The 20500-nt window shown below is 36.9% G+C and overlaps 2 protein-coding genes and 1 pseudogene across 2 annotated transcripts in view; 1 reads left to right on the top strand and 2 right to left on the bottom strand.

Moving 5' to 3' along the window:
• Positions 1 to 20500, bottom strand: part of DOCK2 (dedicator of cytokinesis 2) — a 292346-nt gene that overhangs the window by 139999 nt on the left and 131847 nt on the right. The gene's annotated exons all lie outside the window — the stretch shown is intronic.
• Positions 361 to 10030, bottom strand: LOC148216636 (ubiquitin carboxyl-terminal hydrolase 35-like; annotated as a pseudogene).
• INSYN2B (inhibitory synaptic factor family member 2B) overlaps positions 17019 to 20500 on the top strand; it is a 32983-nt gene continuing 29501 nt past the window's right edge. The window contains exon 1 of the mRNA XM_088133620.1: positions 17019 to 18690. Coding sequence (XP_087989746.1) covers positions 17348 to 18690 — 1343 coding nt within the window. The 5' untranslated portion in view covers positions 17019 to 17347. The remainder of the gene's footprint in view (positions 18691 to 20500) is intronic.

Below are 20500 nucleotides of genomic sequence, written 5' to 3'. Positions count from 1 at the left end.
CAGGGAAAAGAAGTTACAGGAAAGTGCTTATTGGAACACGGCTACTTTGTTTTAATTAGAATTCTTAGCAGCATTATCCCATGTTAACTCTTAGAAGTGCTTCCAGAAAGCAAATACAGCAAAATTGCACTCCCACCTCCCAGTTCAAAAGCTAGAGATGTGCAGATTCAGAAAGAGTCTGAAGAAAACTCCTAGTAATGTTTGACTTGCCTTTTTCCTTCCAAAAAAAGGTAGCGTTTCTGGACGCGTGCATTGTTTTTCTCAGGAATACAATAGTTAAGTATTTCTCGTCTTTCTGTCTGTATTTCTTTGGGCAAACAAGTGTTATTTTTATATAACTTGGTAAGGATCTTGTCATTACTAAGGACTTATTACATATTTATTGTCACAATCAACCCTGTGTCTGAGTTTGTTAGTTTCATATAAAAAATCTGAACATTCTGAAGCTGATTTGGGCAGGTACTTTAAGTATTCAGAGCAATCCTGTTGGGCTCTTCAAGTAAACCAGGAAGTCAGGCCATGAAGCCTCCCAAAGCTTTTCAGGTGAAATGGCAAGCTGCCAACTGTCTGGAGGCAGATCATCCATTAACTTTGCCATCAAAGGCTGGAGTTGTTCTCAGCTAAATTCAGCACCTAAATTTTGCATCTGAAGTGCAAAGCCATAAATAAAGCTTGGTTTTCTGGGTTTCAAATTTGGAAGCCAGTCAAGGATAAAAACTGTTCTGTTTTGTTTTTTTCCTGAAAAATCAAAGCATTACGCCTCAGCAAATCATCGTTTTTGAACTGGGAGAACATTTAGTGCTTCCACCAGAATTCGTAGAGGTCTGGGAATCCTGAGAAAAAGAAGATGCAGTGGATGAGTTCAGCCTGATGCAGCCTGATGAAGAATTAGAGGTTTTCTTGTGAAGGGCAACCACCACTCTGGGAATGTATAGGGAAAGCAAATTAAATGCCTCATGGGAGTGCTGGAAGCTGAGCAACATCTGATACTGCAAAGAGTGCTCCCTTTCTCAGAATGAGATATTGCAGCTTGGAAAGCATTTGCTCAGTTTTGGAAAAGTTAAGTCAAGATGCTGAATTTGTTCACAGGAGTCAAGAAGTGCTATGATCCATTTCTAAGTCCCTCTCCAGTGGCCACAAGACCCATAAAATCATCCATCTAATTGCTGTCATAATCTGCACATCTGCTATGCTATCATTGTTAGTGAAATTTCTTAAGCTTAGAATCCAATTTTTGCTGAACAGACTGGACAAGGCTGATTGAGGCAACCATGATCTGTTGAGGAAATGTTCCTGTCTTCCTGAGGTGGTATGAGACTGCCCTGTGGATCAGATAAGTTGCTAGCACAAAAATTTGCAAGTGGGACTACATACAGGGTACTAAGTTTATTGTTCTTTACTTATTACCTAAGTCTCAATGTCTGTACTTTGGCATTCAGAAGACTGAAGATATAATTTGCTAATAGGTTATCTATCACAATGACCACAGATTGATGTAATCGTGGAAAATCTTCATTTCCTAAGAGGCATATAGCCTTCTTGGAAGAGTCTTAAGAGGAACAGTTTATTTAAGAATTCCTCAATGGCTTCCAGTGGCAAAGGCACAGACTACAGAATCTCTTTGCCATTTGGTATCACCCAGAAGGAAGAATTGATGGAAGGCTCCAGCTTTGACCAACGGTGCTAACTGTCCATGAACCTCTTGTGCCTATGTAATATGCTTCACTTCCCTTGGTTTCAGTAGTTGGAATAAGAAGATAGCAGAAGAGCTTCAAACATTCAATCCATGTTGGCTTGGGGAGAGTTCTCAAAATGGACCAGTTCACTAGCAATTGCTCCTTCCTTTCCTTTTCCAGATATAGATGTATTTTAACTAGAATTATTGTTTCTTCCTAAATTTAATTATCCAAGTTTGATTTTATTAGCATGAGAAACTAAGGTAATCCTTTTTGCCATTTGCCATAAAGTTGCAATGTCTTATCCCATGGATGATGTCTAATCTTTCAGAAGGTTCATGGCACTAAGACAGTATAGCCTCCTTCCTTAGCTGTCCTTTCATCTTCCTTACTAAGTATAGCAAATAGGAGCCTAGTTTGCTCTAATAAGTGAGAGAAGAAGTTGCCAGGGGACCAATGAAGACATTGATAAAACATAGTTGTGGTGCCTTAGAACTTTCACCAGGACAGATACTATCTGTAAATGAAGACTTGATTGTTTTAAGATTGATTGATTGATTGATTGATTTGACTTGTCCCTGCCCATCTCCTCCCAATGGGGGACTCTGGGCAGCTTACATCAAATTAAAATCATAAATGCATGATTAAAAGTTATATAAAAAAACCACACTTACAGAGATAAAAAGAGATTAAAAGATCCAAGAGGCTGATAGAGGCCACACCAGGCCTCTAAGGGACTAGCCAACCCCATTTCTGACATCCTCCCTCCCCATCCCAGGCCAGATGGCAGAGCCAAGTCTTCAAATCCCTCCGAAAGGCCTGGAGTGAGGGGGCCTGTCTCACCCCCGGGGGCAAGATGTTCCAAAGGGCGGGGGCTACAGCAGAAAAGGCCTGCCTTCTGGACCCCGCTAATTGGAGTTCTTTTACTGAGGGGGTCTATAGATATTTACAAAAGAGATGAATATTTGTTTCCTGAAACTATGATCTGCTATTACATATGCCAAAAAAATGTGGTTTCAAATTTTAATTCAGATTCAGTGCTTAAAGGCATTCAAGTCAATTTCTATGTATTATGGCATAATGGATAATACAGCTAAAATGCTTATTTTGAGTTCTTACATATACTTTTGAAAAAAGTCCCAAACCAAATAATCCATTCTGAAGTGTAGAGTATCTGATTATCTGTCTGATGCTTCATATATTGATGAAATGAACAGAATTGCTCTAAATTTAAATAGTATGTCTTCACTAATATTTGTACAAATCCCAAACTGATCTATCAGTCTTACATAAAGCTGGCTTGGCTCCACAATAGAAAATATAAAAGTAATGCAGAAACATATTCCATGCAATTCACTCCAAAGATATCGTGGAACTCTAGAAACCTATGCTTTTGACATTCTGATCTAAGTTTTGAAATATGTACAATGTTTAGCGTGCCCTTCAGAGTCAAACACTGGGAGAAGCTCCAGACATGCCATTTTCCATATGCCCTCTTTGTGAGATATTCTGCTCCCAAGTACATAATAGGTTAAATTCATAATATACAGCTACTCTTACCTTTTTATTTTTCATACAAACAAACCCCTCTTGTATGAGGGGGAAGCAGGGAGTTAAAATAGTCCCAGTTGACACCAATGATTTCCCTTTTAAATGTGTACACAAAAGGGTGAATCTTTTGAAATGATGGGCCCAAGGAGAAGAATTAATCTTCCTCCCTCATGCATCATGGTCTCAGTACAAATTGGGCACTTACACAAGAGCATCTGCATACTACATATTCAGCAAATCTAGTTTGCTATGATGGGAAAAAAAGGTATTAAACTAAATGTGTCTTTGATCTAATTTATCTTGTCTTATGAATAGCCTCTGCTAAAAAGGAGGTGGAAGAAGGGTTCGGCTACAATCCATAAAACCTCAGAAGTGACATTTTTATGGGTTATTTCTCCATCTGTGTCTCTGTTTCTATAATAAAAAAGTTTCTGTACCATCACCAGCTTCAGAATTTCAGTTCTAAAGGCTTACTGTTAAGTGGAAAAATTTTTGACAATCCTGGGGGCATTTGAAATCTGTATACAGTATGCACTTTTGCAAAATGCAACTCAGGTTGGTTAATGGGCTAGTTAGAGGAAAGACCGCTCAGTATTTTAGAAATGACCCACCCAATTAATAAACCCACAGTATTTAATTCAGCAATGACAACTGGGGGGTAACAATATGTACACACAAAGTCTGCCTTCATTTAACATGCACATGACTGACAGCTGCCAGTTTCCTCCAGGTTGAGCCAGCTTTTGAAAGTGATCACATTTTAATATACTTAAAACCCGAAGCCTTTTTGAAAGGGCAGGCTGACTGTTTTCTTACAAAAAAAGCAAAGACACTGGTATAATGATTAGTAAATTTCTGAACAATTGTTCTGACAATTAAAATAATTTAAAACCATTCATATAGATCATGTAAATGTAGTTCCTATTATCAGATAGAGCCATATGCTTATGTTAAATATGGTTATTCAACATAAATTATAAGATAATACTTCTGATACCTGTATATTCTGATACCTGTAGTTGCAGGAATTCTGACATTCATTGTTGAAGTTCTGCCCAATTTAGTTCCTTCTACATGTGCTAGAGGTATACATCCAGACTTCTAGTTGGTATCTGAGGGTATCAAATTTGGAACTACTGCTTTGTCATTATAATCCAAGAACCAAGAGGCAGATTGCGTGGCAAAATCCAATGTATGGTTCCACTCTATGGATAGATCAATGAAGCATATCCATTGGTGGAATGGGGAACTGAGTGATTTCTGTCTGCTTTTCAGTTCCTGCTATCAAAAGATGCTTCCAGGATTTCTGCAGTTTTCTGGAAGAGAATCTGAAGGTATATAGGTGGCTCTGGAAGAAAAGAGGAATTCTGTTGAACAAAAATCCATTCACACAATATTGGGATTTTGTTCTAGGCACCTGCCTGAAGTTGCAGATTTTTAATACCATTAAAAGATGAGAACAATGACAGACCAGTTATTATTATTTGCTGTTGACTATATTCTCTTCTGCAGAGTGAGTAAGTAGCATTCTCCTCCAGCTTCTTGTACATTAAATGACAAACAGCAGGACTTGTGTTTCTTTGTCTCTTCATGGCTTATCATGACCCTACTGTGGAAAGTATCTCTGTGTTTCACCTACTTAAAAGGTGGACACTGGGGAAAAAAATGTATGTCGTTTTCAATTAGGCTAGAAAAAATATTTGGAGATCTGGAGCTGATGAGGCAGTTGTTAAGAAATTCCTGGCACGTCTTTCAAAGGACTTTCTAGGGCTGGCCTGCTATATCTGTATTGTGTGTGCCTGAATGTAAGCTCATTTGCTTTTTATATGCTCTAGTTCTATACTGAACAGATATTACAAATACTCTCCAGTACTTTTGCCTAATATTATAACATTGAATGGGAACTTCCATGTAGATGTACATACTGCAAAGAGACAAACAGTAAGCTTCATGAATTAGAACTTTATGAATTCTGATAGTAAATGAACTGCATTTTCTGATCAATGTACATATTGGAAATTGTGTACCAGCACTCATACTGTTCTAATGCAGTTCTTAATTCAAAGAAGTTTTAAACTACTTGTACATCTTCTGTCCTTTATAGGGAGATCCTTTAAAAATGCATATTTGGGAAAGAAAAGGTTTTAAAATGTGTACTTTGAGAAATTAGAAATGCCCAGCAGAGAGAAAATACACTTAGACATTTATACTTAAATATACATTAAATATAATGCTCATGTTCACTCTTTTTAAAAAGAGATGGAGATTAATGCAAAAATTAAATGCTTCCCTATGGCCAGGGCCAGAAATGTACCACTAATTAATCTAGTCCTAATCAAACAGTTGATTGGCTATTTTGAATGTACAATAACATTTCAGTGCCTGTGACTTGTTTCATACTGCTAAAGCCTAATTCAAGTGCTGTTTGTCATGCCTACAAGGTTAATTTATATACAAAGGATGGCAATAGTTATTAGGAGGAAGGTAGGAGGGAGGGTGATCAATACAGCTCATGTCAAGGACTATGAAGCACTTTTCATGATTCAAAGGATATTCTTCTGTCATCCCCAAAGAAAAACACTTGCAGGCCTGCTGGTCAGAACAACCTGCCCCAGGCTCCTTCATCTTAAAAAGATCCTTTCCCAGAGAGAGCATATTAAGTTCCTTTGAACACTGATATTCAAAGAAGGAATCCTTGCATAGTGATTGTTTAAAACTATGGGGAATGAGAGAACAGCATCCCACTTCCAGAAGAACAAGAGAGGATTCTAACCTCCACCAAGGGAACTTACTGCTCAATTAAAAGATGTGCTATCAGATCCACACTAACCAACTTCTGATGCATCAAGAGGGTCTTCCAGTGCTACTTCTCTTGAGTGCTGCTGAATCTCTTTTCCACGGTTACATAAAACGCATGCTGAAACCTCTGCAGCTACAGTCCAGAATTGACCCTATACAGTTCACTTGGGAGTTAATGATCACCAACTGCTCAGAAGCATGCTTTTCAGAAACAGCTAACAGATATTGGGGCATCGAGTTTTCTGCCACTGCATGCATGCTTTTATTATTCTGCTGTTAGGAGGGTTTTTAAAAATTTTGACTGAGGATGGTAGCCTGTACCCAGACATAATCACGCTGTGATCCATAGTAGGCAAACAGGTGGGAGGGGTGATGGGCATAATGGGAATGTCTTAGGATACACGATATCCTACTACAATCTGCAGAGGGGTCTCAGGAGGCTATTTTCTGCTACAGATTCCGTTCTCCTCTGCCACATTCATACGAATGTTATAATACTTAAGGAAAAATGGAAGAAACCTCTATCTCCCTTACTTTGTTTTCATCTGAATTAAAGCTGTTGAGGCACAAGAAAAGTTGAGAGCAGCAAAAAAAGAAAAGGAAAGGAAAAAAAAACCACCCTCTTGAAACAGCTCCTCCAGGTACAGGAAGGTTTATTGCTTTGCAACTTACTACTAAAGCATATACTTGTTATCTGAAAACATAACATGGTAGTAAAGGCTTTTCTGTCCTCAGTGAACCATTTTTAAGGACCAGCTTAAAACATATAAAAAGTTACACACACACACACACATAATGAAAATGTCATAGTATATATTTTATTCTTTCATATTTTAGGAGTTTGTAAGACATAAAGATATTTTAATCCAGCATCAAAAGTGTCTCTTTAAGGCAGGAAAAGCAAAGGCAGCATTAGCATATTAATAGGCTTCAGTTCTCAAAGCATAGCGGTGCTACTAACACCCAAGCAAAATCAAAGCAAAATTGATGGCACAAAGCACTGAGGACTGCGGTGAAACCATTTTTAATATAGAAGTGGAGAAACATGAAAGTCTTCAAGCTGTGGGTCACTGTCAGCCAAGGAAATTGCAGAGTGAAACATCATCTGAGCTGTCCATGAAATAAAGGAGGCTTTAGTAACCCAATGAATCAGGTTTTTTAAAAAGATTTTTTAATCCCACCTTTATTATTTTTTACAGATAACTCAAAGCAGCAAACAAACCTAGTACTCTTCCTTCCTCCTGTTTTCCCCACAATAACAACAACCCTGTGAGGTGAGTTGGGATGAGAGTGATTGGCCCAGAGTCACCCAGCTGGCTTTCAAGCCTAAGGTGGGACTAGAACTCACAGTCTCCTGGATTCTAGCCTGGAGCCTTAACCACTAGGCCAAGCTGGCTCAGTGTCAGTATCCTTCACCTTTCACTCATGTTTTCAAACATACAAGTTCACACAAAGAAAACAGTCATAGGATCCTTACAATAAAGGAGCATAAGGAGCAAATAGAAATTGGAGGAGAACCAATATCTTGCTTTTGACAGTAGGTCAAAAAAATTAGTTTGATTTATTTTACATTGGATAAGATAAACCCAGTAATGCTTAATGTAGATAAATGTCATATCTTCCAGACTCCAGTACTGAAATGTCACAGAGGGTCACAAACCCTGAACCAGCTGTGTCCAAAAGATAGATCTCAATGAAGCCCCATAAGAAAAGGCCCTCCCAGATGTCCCAGCAAATCTCCCTGGTCTCAGTCTCAAACTAAACTTTGGCACAGCAAATGTAAATGAAGAAAGAAATTTGACAGAGAAAGAGAATGTATTCCTAGTAACTTCAGAGTTAACAAATATAGATTAGAATACAATATAAATATTTATCAGAAATAAGGAATTGATGAGAGTGGTGAGTGAAACATTAGATATAAGACAGTAAAAGAAAATTGAGGAGCTAAGTTATATTTGTCTTTGCTGTTGTAAAACTGATACTTAGTTCTGAATTACTTTTTTTCAGAGAGGAAATTTGAAGAACAATCAAATATTGGTAATGGAAATTCAAATTCTATGACTTATCTACAGAGTAAAATAGATTACTTGATCCAGCTGATAATCGCTGGAGAGATCTTAAAGAAATCAGATGTGAAATTGCCTGTCATCTAAGAAAAATATGTAACTTGTGCTCAAAAGCAGTTCCAACACCAATGGACTAGAAAGTGCTAAATGCATCTTTATCTGCCAGCTTACTTGAAGGATACAGCAAGAGAAGAGAAAGGGGAAGAAAAGGGAAGATCCTAAACAAAGGGTTGGTGGTTTAAGTCAGAGAAGACAGGGAGATGATTCTAGAAGAAGGAAATAGATGAGGGTGAGATCTAAATAAGCTTCACAACACTCAAAGTCAGGAAAGGGTTCCTATGATGATGACAAGGAAGCATTAAAATAGCTAAATTAAGGAGTTGCTAGTTTTACAACCTTGACTGAGAAATTCCGCTGTATGTCATTTATCCTTTCACTGCAGCATTGTGACTTGACAACACCAGGCAGGCGGTAAAGTCCCCCCCCCCACCAAAAAAAAGAATATATTGGGGTGGAGAAACCTACACATTGATCAAGGTCAGATGTGCATGAATCTCCTGCCAGTGCTTATGTACCAAATGGGTTCCTTCTCCCTTCATGGGATCACACAATTCCACATTCCCAAGGTCAATTAATCATACTTTTCCATTATATCTAGGCAAGAAACTATGTTATTAGGATTGGCATTAGCAAGGAGGACCTTTGAGCTGTGGTTGTAGATCCTGTCTGTTTTAAGTCTGGTAACTGTAGTATCCCATTCAGTATCCAGAATATAACAGGCAACAATAGTTACTGAATTTTAGTCCACCAAGAATGGAGGAAGGAAGTGACGGTATGAAGACAGATTGTGTGAGCTCCAGACATTTTTCCACATAATGAAGTGATATATTTACATCAAAACTTAGCTATTGATTTGAAAAGGGATGATGGGATTTATTTCATTCTTAAGGAGGTTATAAGTAATTGGATAACTGTAGTTTCTAACTTCCTAACATTAGTTGTATCTATATGAGAGACTTTCACCATATGAGGCACAACAAATATTGACAATTGCAGAAGAAAATTACTAAGGTTCAAAAGTTTGTATCAGTAATAATACTTTAATGCACTTTCTGTAGCTTCAGAAAAACATCCTTTAAAACAAAAATTTCAGCTAAGTACTCGACTTAAGCAATTGTCTGGTTGTCTTGCACATTTTTATGAGCAGCAATTTTTATTATGCCCAAAGCTGTAAATAATAGAAAGTCCATTTAGAAGTATATGTTATCAAGGAGAAATGCCATCAAATTATTAATAAAATTTAGGCCAAATTATGAAAACAAATTAAATAGCTAATTACATTTCTTAGAAAACTAATATAAATTTCTAGAGAACTGCTCAAATGTATTGATTTGACTAGCACTTAAGGTAGTAGCCTCAAATTTTATTTCAAAGCAAGGATGAAAAAATACTGTTTCTTACTGCATAGCAATGTTTGCCTCCTTAGATTTACTTTACTTAACTTCAGGCAGATCTACCATTTAAATTAAGGTTAGATTAAATCAGGGTGCTATAGTTGAAAACAGGCCAAAACAAATGATTATGTGTTTTTCCAGGTTGGTTTATTTCAGAATAGAATTAACACCAAATGTTAATTCTACTGAAACCATGAGGATTGTTCATGAAGCAGATGCTAAGCCCCTGTAACTAATACCATGGAGGGCACAGAGAGAATGAAAAACCAAGAGATCAATCAAGCAACAAGCGTCTAGAACAAGAGTAGGCAACAGCTGGCACTCCAGACATTGTTGAAAATAATACCCAGCATCCCTCACCATGAGCCCTATTGTAGCTAGCAACATCTGGAGTGACATAGGTTGCTTCTTTCCTAGAAAGACAAAGGTCACAGTCATCATTTAATAATGTCTGCAGCAACTGACTATTCTCAAATGTGGGCATTCCCATAACCTATGGCAGAAAGGAACAGCTGTCTCTGGGCACATCTGGCTGTGAAAGCAGTTAACTCATCACTCCATTCTTTGAAACTTGTACTTGCATTTGTATTATATTTTTCCTACATAGTAGGCAAATACTATATTTTTAACAGTAATAATAATAATAATAATAATAATAATTATTATTATTATTATTATTTTAAAGTTGCAATAAAATACCAGCATGGGGAAAAACAACCTTCTCAGAATTGCCATGTACCTTCTGCTTTGCTGGGGAAGTAGACATTGCCTCAATCACACATACACTCACCCCTTGTTCACTGCCACTATCCTGCTCTAGGAGTGGTTATGTCTTAAGTAGTCATTCCCCAGGTAGCAAACTGCAGTGCTAGGGCCAAGGGAGACACTGAATCATTCCCTGGCTAATAAGACTAGTGTCAGACCAAGAGCTAAGCCATGTATTGAAGTGGGTTGGGGTAGAGGTGGGAGTTAAGCAGGGAATAATCAAGCACTAAATCTAATCATTCTAGTAACAATTCAAACATCAGATCTAATAATACATACCTTTGAGAAAAGGACCCAAAGCCAACATACAGACTCTGATCCCTGCCTTTAGAGTTCTACTCAGGCTTAATCTTCTGTTAGGGGCTGGCAGAATCTCCATGTTCCTATGGGAGAATCCTAGTGCAACTGCACTTGCACTGAATTTGAGGAATGAAACTTATACTCGATCTTAATTTTGTCTGCCTTTTAACACAAAGAAAAATAGTTTTTCCTTAGGACCTTCAGAGCAACTTCTAATAATCCTTCTGAGTAACACTGAGATTTGCATTTTTCTATGAAATGTTTGTAGCACACTGATTCCTGAATTTAGGTCAATGTTGCCAAATGCTCTGGATGAAGTATAGGGTAACTCAATCCAAAACTTACATTAGACTAAAAGGACAAAACAAATTCTGGAAGACAAAAAAAGAGCTTTATTTGTGGCTGTATGCAAAGAGGACTCATAATATTAAATTCTACTTCTGTTAAGCTAAATCTTCACAAAGTTTCTTATTTTCAAATACCCAGACCTTGAATGCAATACTGCACTGCTCTTTCTTTCTCTCTCTCTCTCTTCCTCCCTCCCTCGCATACTAAACACACACATAAAGATGGTCTGGAGTTGAGTTGAATTCCAGATGATTTCATGAATACTTCCCAGTAATTTTCTGAGCGTAGTCCTGAAGTAGTTTGTCATTGCTTTGTTCCAGGAAACTTTTTCAAATTCCCCATGTATTCCACAGTTCTCAGCTAATCTGTGTAATTTAAATTCACGTGGCTTGCCCTTATAAAAGTTTGATTTATATTCTCACAATTGCCATTGTATCTATTGTGATTCAACCAGGTAGGACCCATTCTTAAAGTGTTACCTGTAGCCAGTATGATAAAAAGTCAGGAACTGTGATCTCCTTGCATGAAAACAAGGTGTTAATAAAAAATTCAAAAGCACCCAGGGCTGACATAGTCCTTTATATTCTGTTACACCTATATTTCATGCAAAACATGTAGTGAAGGTCATTTTGACTGAACTGAGCACTATTTTGATGGCATAAGCTTGACTGACCACTTTGGAATAAAACTATTCATTAAAAATTATGCCATGAAAAATGCATTTTGGTGAATGTCCTCCTTGACACTTTTATCCGCTGGAGATTTTTCCTCCATCCTTTCCTCTAAAATAATATTGAGGAAGTTTAGACTCTCTTTCAATATGACATATTTATGCTACTATGAACCTCCTTCGATGGAAGCAAAATTATCAGGAACACTTTTTTTCTGGGGAAATAACACCAAAAAAAAGAAAAAGAAAAACAGGCAAAACTGGGAGAAGATTACTCATCCGACCAATCAGAGAAAAGGGCAAGCTAACTAAAAAAACAAGATGGCTCTGCGGAGGGAGTGGGGAGGGAGCAGGTTCAGTCATCCCATCTGCTCCCACCCCCATTGCTGCAATAAAGCAACAGCAAACATTTCTGCAACTTGCTAAAAAAAAAAAACCGGCATGGATGTTTCCATGTAGGTCACTAGGAATGAAGCTTGATTAGAAAACAACTTTACTTTTCCCAGAAATTAGCATAAATACTACTTCAGCCTTAATTGATTACTGTGGAAGCCTATGACTCAGAAGCAAATACTATCTTACTCTTTTTATGGGAATTTGCACATAGGATTGCAGTTTAAGAGATTGCACCATAACACAATGGCCAATAAATCACTTCTGTGAAACAAATCATATAATAGCAATGCTAAAACCTTGCTGGAGTCCTTGGGAAACAGTATATATGTTAGATTTGTATGACAGGCTAAACCAAAACAAAACAAGTCACATTTTGGCTTAGTATAATATGAGAATAAAGCCATTCACAGCTGAGCTCTGAAGGTGAAGGAAACAATTAGGCTGTGTGCACAGTGGAAGCATTCTTGCTTTAAAATATTTCCTAAGTAAAAATGCCCAGCTGTGCCTTCATAATCCTGAGACAGCTATTTCACCAATCCTGCAAAAGACATTCTGTAAAGATTTTCCATCACACAAGTACAGGATTTTCCAGAAAGATCAGCTGTATCCTGAATAAATTGGGAGAATAGTAAATCTAGTTTGTCAAGTTGATGTTTCTGCAGAGGACAGTGTATCAGAGCTGCCACGTATTGGTTTGCTGAGTGAACTGATGGCTGTCTGGATTTCCATCTATTGGAACAAGTAACCTAGTCCACTATGTCAAGCAAATCTAATGCAGCAAATGTTAAGAAGATTATGTCAATAAAATGTGTAAAATCTTGACAGTACTATAACCTAGCAAAACACAAATTCTATTCCTAAAAGCCGTTTCTGTGGCATGTCAATAAGGAAATTGTATCTTGGAGGAGGTGAAACTGGTCCTATCCTTGATGGCATTTAGGTGGGCAGTAAAACCTTTGGAAGTTTTAATGTGCAAACTATTTTAATGTTTCTGTCCTTTGGATTTTAAAATCTTAGGAGTATTTTCCCTTACCCCCAGTAGAGTCCAAAAACAGTATCAAATGTTTTTATCAATAAGTGAACATTTTTATTTCCAGGGAAGCATGCCTGTGGAGATGATCTGGGAAAATGTTGAAGTATCATGCCAAACCTTCAGGAGGACATGCCTGCTTTAAGGCTCTGGGGATAGGCATTTTGCTCATGCCGTTGCCCTTCAAATGTTTTGTACAGCCCTAACATGAAGCTGTTCTTATCTTCCTGCCTTATCTCTCTCACCCATCCAGTTCCTTTATCATGATTGCTAAAAGGAGGGGTCTGTCCTTCTGATGGTTTCTTCACTTCCCTGGCCTTATTTCCTCAGTCACAGAACACCAGGGAATGGCAACACTTTTGTTTTCTATCAAAGACTACATTCCATCATGGACAATCTACTTTAGCCAGATGTTAAGCATAGTTAAAATAAGCAGTGGGTAGCACAGAATTAAATGTTGATGGGAACACCTATTCCATCTGTGAAGCCTATTCTGACGCTCTCTCTCAGTCTCTTTCTGACTCTTTCTTACTATTCTCTTACAAAAGGCTTGAACTAATTTCTTGCAAGTTATTGAAATTAGACAAATGGCCATTGGATCACAAGTAGCTTCAAGATGCTGGTTGGCTATCCCCATACTGCATGTTAAATATTCAGCTAGCAGATGCATATTTTTAAGAGTAGTACTTCTTTAATAGTAAGAAGAGAGAACTTGATATGGATCAGGAAGAATGACAGGGCTAAAATCATCCATTTTTAGTATGGCACAATTGCAGATTCCCCCTGTACAATTCCTAGCTACCTCTAATACATCCTACATATTTCACATACACTGGGATTTTTTTTTTACCTTGGCTCAAATTGACACACTATATATTATGGAGACTATATGCAAGTATACTAGTCTCCCAAAGAGCAATCATGTAGGTGTCTGCTCAAATACAGAAGTTGAGGCAGAAATCCAGTAATTGTTACATCACTCATTGTACCACCCATAGCATCTGGCACTTGTAAATCTGATTATTAGAAATTTTAGCAGACAAATCATGCCAATTTTTAGCATACATGCCAAATTTTACCATACAAATCTTAGTATACATGCCACATTTCAGGATACATGCCAAATTTTAGCTTACAAATCATGCCAATTATATAATTAGGGAAAACTTGTAAACAGAGGTATCTCTTTAAAGTTCATAGTTAAGCCTATATCATTGCCTGTTTGGCCAATTCTAAATGAACACATACTTAAAAAGAAAAGTTTTATAAATAGTAGCAAAGATAATGTTGTCAAGACAAAAACAAGGCATGAAATACATATGTTTTCTGAAGCAGCACAGTATATTTGTACATTGTATGATCAAACTGCTGACTCTGAAGACAGTATAAGATATTCTGAGGCACAACATCTTAAATGTCTTTGTCTTAATCTTGGGTATAATTTTTGAAGTTAGCAGTATTATGCCCTCAATTGACTGTCAGACAGTAAAATTGCTTTGGTCTCTATGTTGTTACTATTTTAGTTTATATTAATTCGGACAATTCCTGACAGCCAAAGGCTATTATTTTCATATTTAATGCCAAAATGAAAAAATATCCAATCAGAAATTCACAGACGCATGCATAAAGCATAGGAGATGGACCAACTGGTGTAAAAACACGATCACACGATGTACATGATAAATTTTGCCTGTCTACCTTTAATTAATCAATACAGTCTGTTTGTGCCCAATCAGAGGTTTGTTTGTTTGCTTGCTTAGATTTTTATCCTGCCTTTTTTTTTCGTATACAACTCAAGGCAGCAAACATACCAATACTCTTTCCTCTTCCTATTTTCCCTACAACAACCACCAGTGAGATGAGTTGGGCTGAGAGAGAGTGACTGGCCCAAAGTCACCCAGCTGCTTTTTCATGCCTAAAATGGGGCTAGAACTCACAGTCTCCTGGTTTTTAGGCCAGCACCTTAACCACTACCCCATACTAGCTCTCACTGTGCTAGCACAAACATCTTTGTTTTACATTATTACACTGTTTTACATTTAAAAAAAGAAAGAAAAGAAATTGTTACAAAAATTACATGAAAGGCAAGATTGTGACTTCTTTCACAGATATTATTGCTTCTGAACAAGCTACAATCTGAAATGATTAGAACTAAGAAATCAGGACCATTTCATTGCATATTTTGATGTTTCGATAGCCAATGTGTATATTTATACAAAGAGACTTCCTTTATTTTTTAAACTTAGTAAAGAAAAGGAAGGGGGAAAGTACTGAATAACATGCATGAAATTCAGTAAATTTCAGATATTACTCTTGGAGAAGGAGGGTACCATATTTAGATGTTCAAATGTTAATTTACAGAGGCTGCAAGGACTTATCCCATTTCCTTCTGAGCTCTGCCTTCCTTTAGTTCCTCCCTGATTGAATGAGGGAATTGGGCAAAAGTAGAAAGGTGTTTGATATTAAAATATTCTATAAAATAAACTCTCGTGTAAAACTATTAACAATCAAGATGTACTGGAGCTCATCCACCCATAAGACATTCCTGGTTCTAAATTTGAACCTTTGCACAAAACAGGTCTAGAAATGGCTTGTAATCTGTCCTAGGATGGTTTAGCAAAGTGGTCTTGCAGTGAATGTATTTCAAGAGTATTGGGTGGAGGGACCCTGATAGCAATGTTCTCTTGCACCTGTCATAAACCATATTTTCTTCATACTCCATGACCAGAATGTTCTGTTTTTATTTTTTTCTGGGGGGTGTGGAGGAAAGAAAGAGAGAAGAATACATCTATGTATGTGTCTTTTCATTCCCCAAGCAGTAACAATTCTCTTTTATTTCACTTCTAACATCCTTGAATTCTATGGGAAAACTTTGGTATTATGCTGCATTAGCATCTTGTTAGCATAAATGTTTCAGTATTTACATCTCATAAAAGAAAAAAAAGGTGACTGAAAAGATATGAGATCTATCTATCTATCTATCTATCTATCTATCTATCTATCTATCTATCTATCTATCTATCTCTTATAAAACAATTTGCAGCAAAATTCAGACCAGCAAAATTTAACTCCTGCTATTCACCCTAAAAAGGAAGAAATTGTGACATTTTATTAGGAAAACATCTATTTTGAGGAAGGAAGGAAAAAGAGAGGGAAAGAGATGAAAAAAAAATAGAAGTTGTTCTAGCATAATATAGAGGCTTCACTTGTACATTACACAATTAAACTAATTCCATAACTGCCTAGGTAATAATTTAGCTACTATCATAAGTGCACTTGAGAATAAAAAGCCAAGTGGACATAGAATATTAGAAGGACTAAAATCATTTAATGGAGATATGAATGGATTCCCAGAACACTGAATACATCTACATATGTAGATAAGAAGCAGTTTCTTTCTTCTTCCCACTTGCTGCTGTATTTTCTACAGTTTGAGAATCCAATGAATTGTGAAAGTAAAGGATAAACCCAATGTTATACAAGCAGACTGTTATTTATTATTAAAAGATTGTCATTCTCCTTTTCCCTAGAAAGAAATAACAATTTAATTCCTAAATCTAATTCCAGTTATCCAATTAAATTCAGGGCAGGGACATAAGGGCATGCAGGAAAAAAACAGGATCTTACTTTTAATTACTGTACATTAAAAACATACATTCTTTATATGACTCTGAACTGGTGACTATATTTTTTCTTCTTCTTCTTCTTCTTCCAGACCGTATGTGTATATTTCGCCATAAAAGCTGATCTTCAATGACCAAAAATATTTTGTTTGGATCTTAACCATTCAGACATATTTAAGCTCATATCTGCATAAATAAAATCAAGGAACATACTTCAATACATTTCCTCCAGTTAATCCTGTTGGATGCTTTGTTTTCATTTGGGCCCAACTCACCGGCTTCCATTCAGACATTTAAGAATAAACTTATTTGTAAAAGCGAGAAGATGGGACAGGAAGGGGAAAAAACCTTAAAAGAAAAAGAATGGTTTACTATTGATGGATCTATTTTTCTCACAAATCTATGCATCAGGGAGGCAAGTACCACAAACTGTTTTTATGCTTGTTGTTTACACTCTATGCAAACACAAAATAGGAGATATCAGATATCTATGTTTACTATTTAAGTGATAAATAATATTCTAAAAGAGTAATAAAAATAGGAAGCAGAGAAACTTCTATCTAAAACATTCACAATTAAGACCAAACAAAAAATTTATTCACCCAATAACAGCATATTTGTTTTGATTGGGTGGCTTCAGGCCCAGTGTTGTTCAAATGACCAAATGAAATGGGTCGCAAAGAAACCCATTATCTGCACATGTTAAATTGCGACTCAATGGCTCAGCAAGGCATCAAAGTGAGACCTGTCCTGCTGAAACGGAACAGCCTGGATTCAGTTGATTTTAGGAGGCATCCACACCATCGCAGGAGCAAATCGCAACAAGTCCGATTTAAAGAGGATGGAACAGATAACCCAACAGTTGCAGAATCAGAGCTGGAGGCAGGAGATGCTCAAGACCCGTGTGTACTGGATAAAATACAAACCTCCCAACCCCATAACTTTGTAAATGATTCCCTCTGTTTTCCGTCTTGCAAAGGATTACAAAATATTGCCATACAGACTTCTCCAAGCCTCAGGAAGCATTTTCCAGTGTTTAAAAAGAAAAGAATTACAACAAGCAAGTCTCTAACAGAAATGCCAAAGGAGTCTGAATATACCTTTCAAGTCAACGGCAATCTTTCTCAACAGGACATAATCTCTTCTAGTCTCTCTTACTTAAGTATCGCCCAGCATTTAAATGATGGGCCAAAAGCAACTGCAAATACTCTATTCCAAAGGGTACCTAAAGCACAAAGCAATGGGCCTGTCCATTTGGGTTCAGATAAACTTGCAATATTGGAAACAGCCACCGTTTCTACCCAGGTCCCTGAATACACACACCTGGGTTCTGCACAAGACAATTTTTCCATTTATCCAGACACCACACAAGTGGATTTAAGGCACCCCACTGATCTTTCTCTCACTAGGAGGGAATCCAAGGAGATCTGTTCCATGCTTGTGGACTCCGAAAACCTAGCTTGCATCAGTCGGAACTGTAATGATGCTCAAATGGGTCAGAATTCATGTGAAGAGAAAAGCTCTACTGAGCTACCATCTAAGAATGATATTAGTGCTAAGGAAAACCTTCTCCCATTGTCTCAGTTTCACCACACACCATTACCCTGCTCTCTCCAAGACCCTCAGCAGGCAGTACCACTGCAAGTAGATGCTGGCCCTAAGATAAAGATGAATGACAACCAAACAACATTATTCACTATCAACAGCACGTCACCTCTTATTCCCTTGTGTCAAACTGTAACAGAAAACATTTCTACCAATACCGAAGTGCCACAGTATGACAACTGCTTAGAAGGCTTTCACATAAATGCCTATCTTTCAGGGGCTGAAATAAAATCAGAGAAGAAAGAGATTAAAGAAATTAATCAGATTCATTTGGCACACAGTGAATTATGTGCCCTACAAGACAGGCTTCAGTCCGTGGAGGAATCTTTGCTGTCGAATCAGGAGAAGATTAAAGTCCTCTTGAATGTAATTCAAGACATGGAAAAGGCCAGAGCCCTCAATGAAGGGTACGTTGTGTTCTTATATTTACAATTACTTTATTCAAATTAACTATAGAGAACATTATTTGCTTTACATTTGGCTCTCATGTATACTCTTAGGAAACAACTGGTTGAAAAATCACATTTTCTATGCTATTTCTATGCTGCTTTTTTTTTCCATTTTAAATTCAGTAAATAATCCTTTCAACTGATTCTTCAGCATGAATTTTATGCAACATTTTTGGTAAGGTTTATCAATGTTAAAGTCCAACTGGGATGCTAAAATTATGCTAGTCTAAAAAGGTTTTGTTCTCCTGGTTTCTTTCATTCTGATTCAGGTAGTGTTAAATTATACAGTATATGGGACTAGCATGAACCAGATTTATTGGCAAAAACATATTAAAAACACTGAAATTGGCCAATCACCCCCCCCCCCAACACACTATTTTAAGAAATTGTTTCCTCAGCTGCTAAATCCTGGTAAAGTAAAATACAAAGAAGGGTGCTCTCAAGATCATCATGTAAGTTACATAGCAATTATAGTGTCTGAATCAGACCTTGTCTTAACTCAGACAGCCATGCATATAACCATGATTCCATATATACCTATCTAATTCAATCTGTATCTAGGAGTTTAAATTAGAAGTGATTTGAAATATAAGTATTGCTTTTCTGCCTTATATTCATTTTACTCGGCATGCATGGTGAAAGATAGGCAACATGTTATTCAGTCCTACCAATTATAAGCACTGACAACTTCAAGTAGGGCGCTCTTATGCTGGGGCACAGAACTCCATGAAACCTTTGCCTTGCAAAAAGTACTATCATGTTGATTATCATCCACTTACAAAACTACTCCATTTATTACTAAAAAAGAATATGTTTCCCACCTCTTTTCTTATGAAAAAGTAACTAGATTTGGTTAGGGGTCTTAGTTCTTGTATAATAACAAGGAAGAAATCATTTGAAGATAGCATATCATTAATATAATATGTAAAGACTCTATCTCTCTCTCAGATAACAGTATTTGCTGCTATCTCGGGAAACTCCTGTTGCTTCCAAAATCTCAGTAATGAACTATGAGATTAAATACGTGGGTTTCCAATGGGGTTGTTGCAAAAGCTTACTTTTTGGAGTAAGTGCTTCACAACCATCAGCAGGCAATTCCTTAAACACCGGAAATATACTGGAAGGAGTTGGCTTAAAGGTCAACACTTTGTTCTGAGAATTCATGAAATCTATCTTTTCATACATTCACAATAAGAATTTATATACAGGAACTTGCCATAGACTTTAATATAGGAAAACAATGCTTCAACATTATATTTATTCAACATAAGTATAAACAGAAATTTTAGTAAGTTAAATCAACGATTAATTTATGGATTTTGATTCTGCCTCAGTTCTGAAACTGGACTACACCACCCTGATGAGAATTTCCAGTCTCTGGAGTGTTAAACTTCATAATCACATCATTCCATTTGTTAAACTTCAGATCCAAAACATGCACAAAATCCCCCAATTTACCGGAGAAAATGCTAACACTGGAATGTTAAATGGAATCTCAGGAAAATTGGCCAGTTCTGCAAATGTTTAAATTGGTTTACTTTTCTTAAGAATGCATACTGATGGACCAGTAATACTAAGCACCTTAGAGGTGCCAGCTTTTTATTCATAGAACTTCCAGAAACTTCCACTGAAGCAGATGATATCATTATCACCTTAAATGGATGGAACTCATATTACCAATCTTTAAAGGTTTTCTTTCAAAGAACCCCTCAATATTTGGGGAACATTGATTGCTGCACAACAAATGGAACAGAAATTCTTTTAATAA

This window comes from Python bivittatus, unplaced genomic scaffold (assembly GCF_059951505.1).
Source record: "Python bivittatus isolate LINGU-HERP-01145 unplaced genomic scaffold, Pbiv_v1 ctg000080_np1212, whole genome shotgun sequence".
In the NCBI taxonomy this organism is placed as follows: domain Eukaryota; kingdom Metazoa; phylum Chordata; class Lepidosauria; order Squamata; family Pythonidae; genus Python; species Python bivittatus.
Note: the sequence above shows the minus strand (reverse complement) of the source record. Positions and strands in the feature narration are given on the sequence as shown.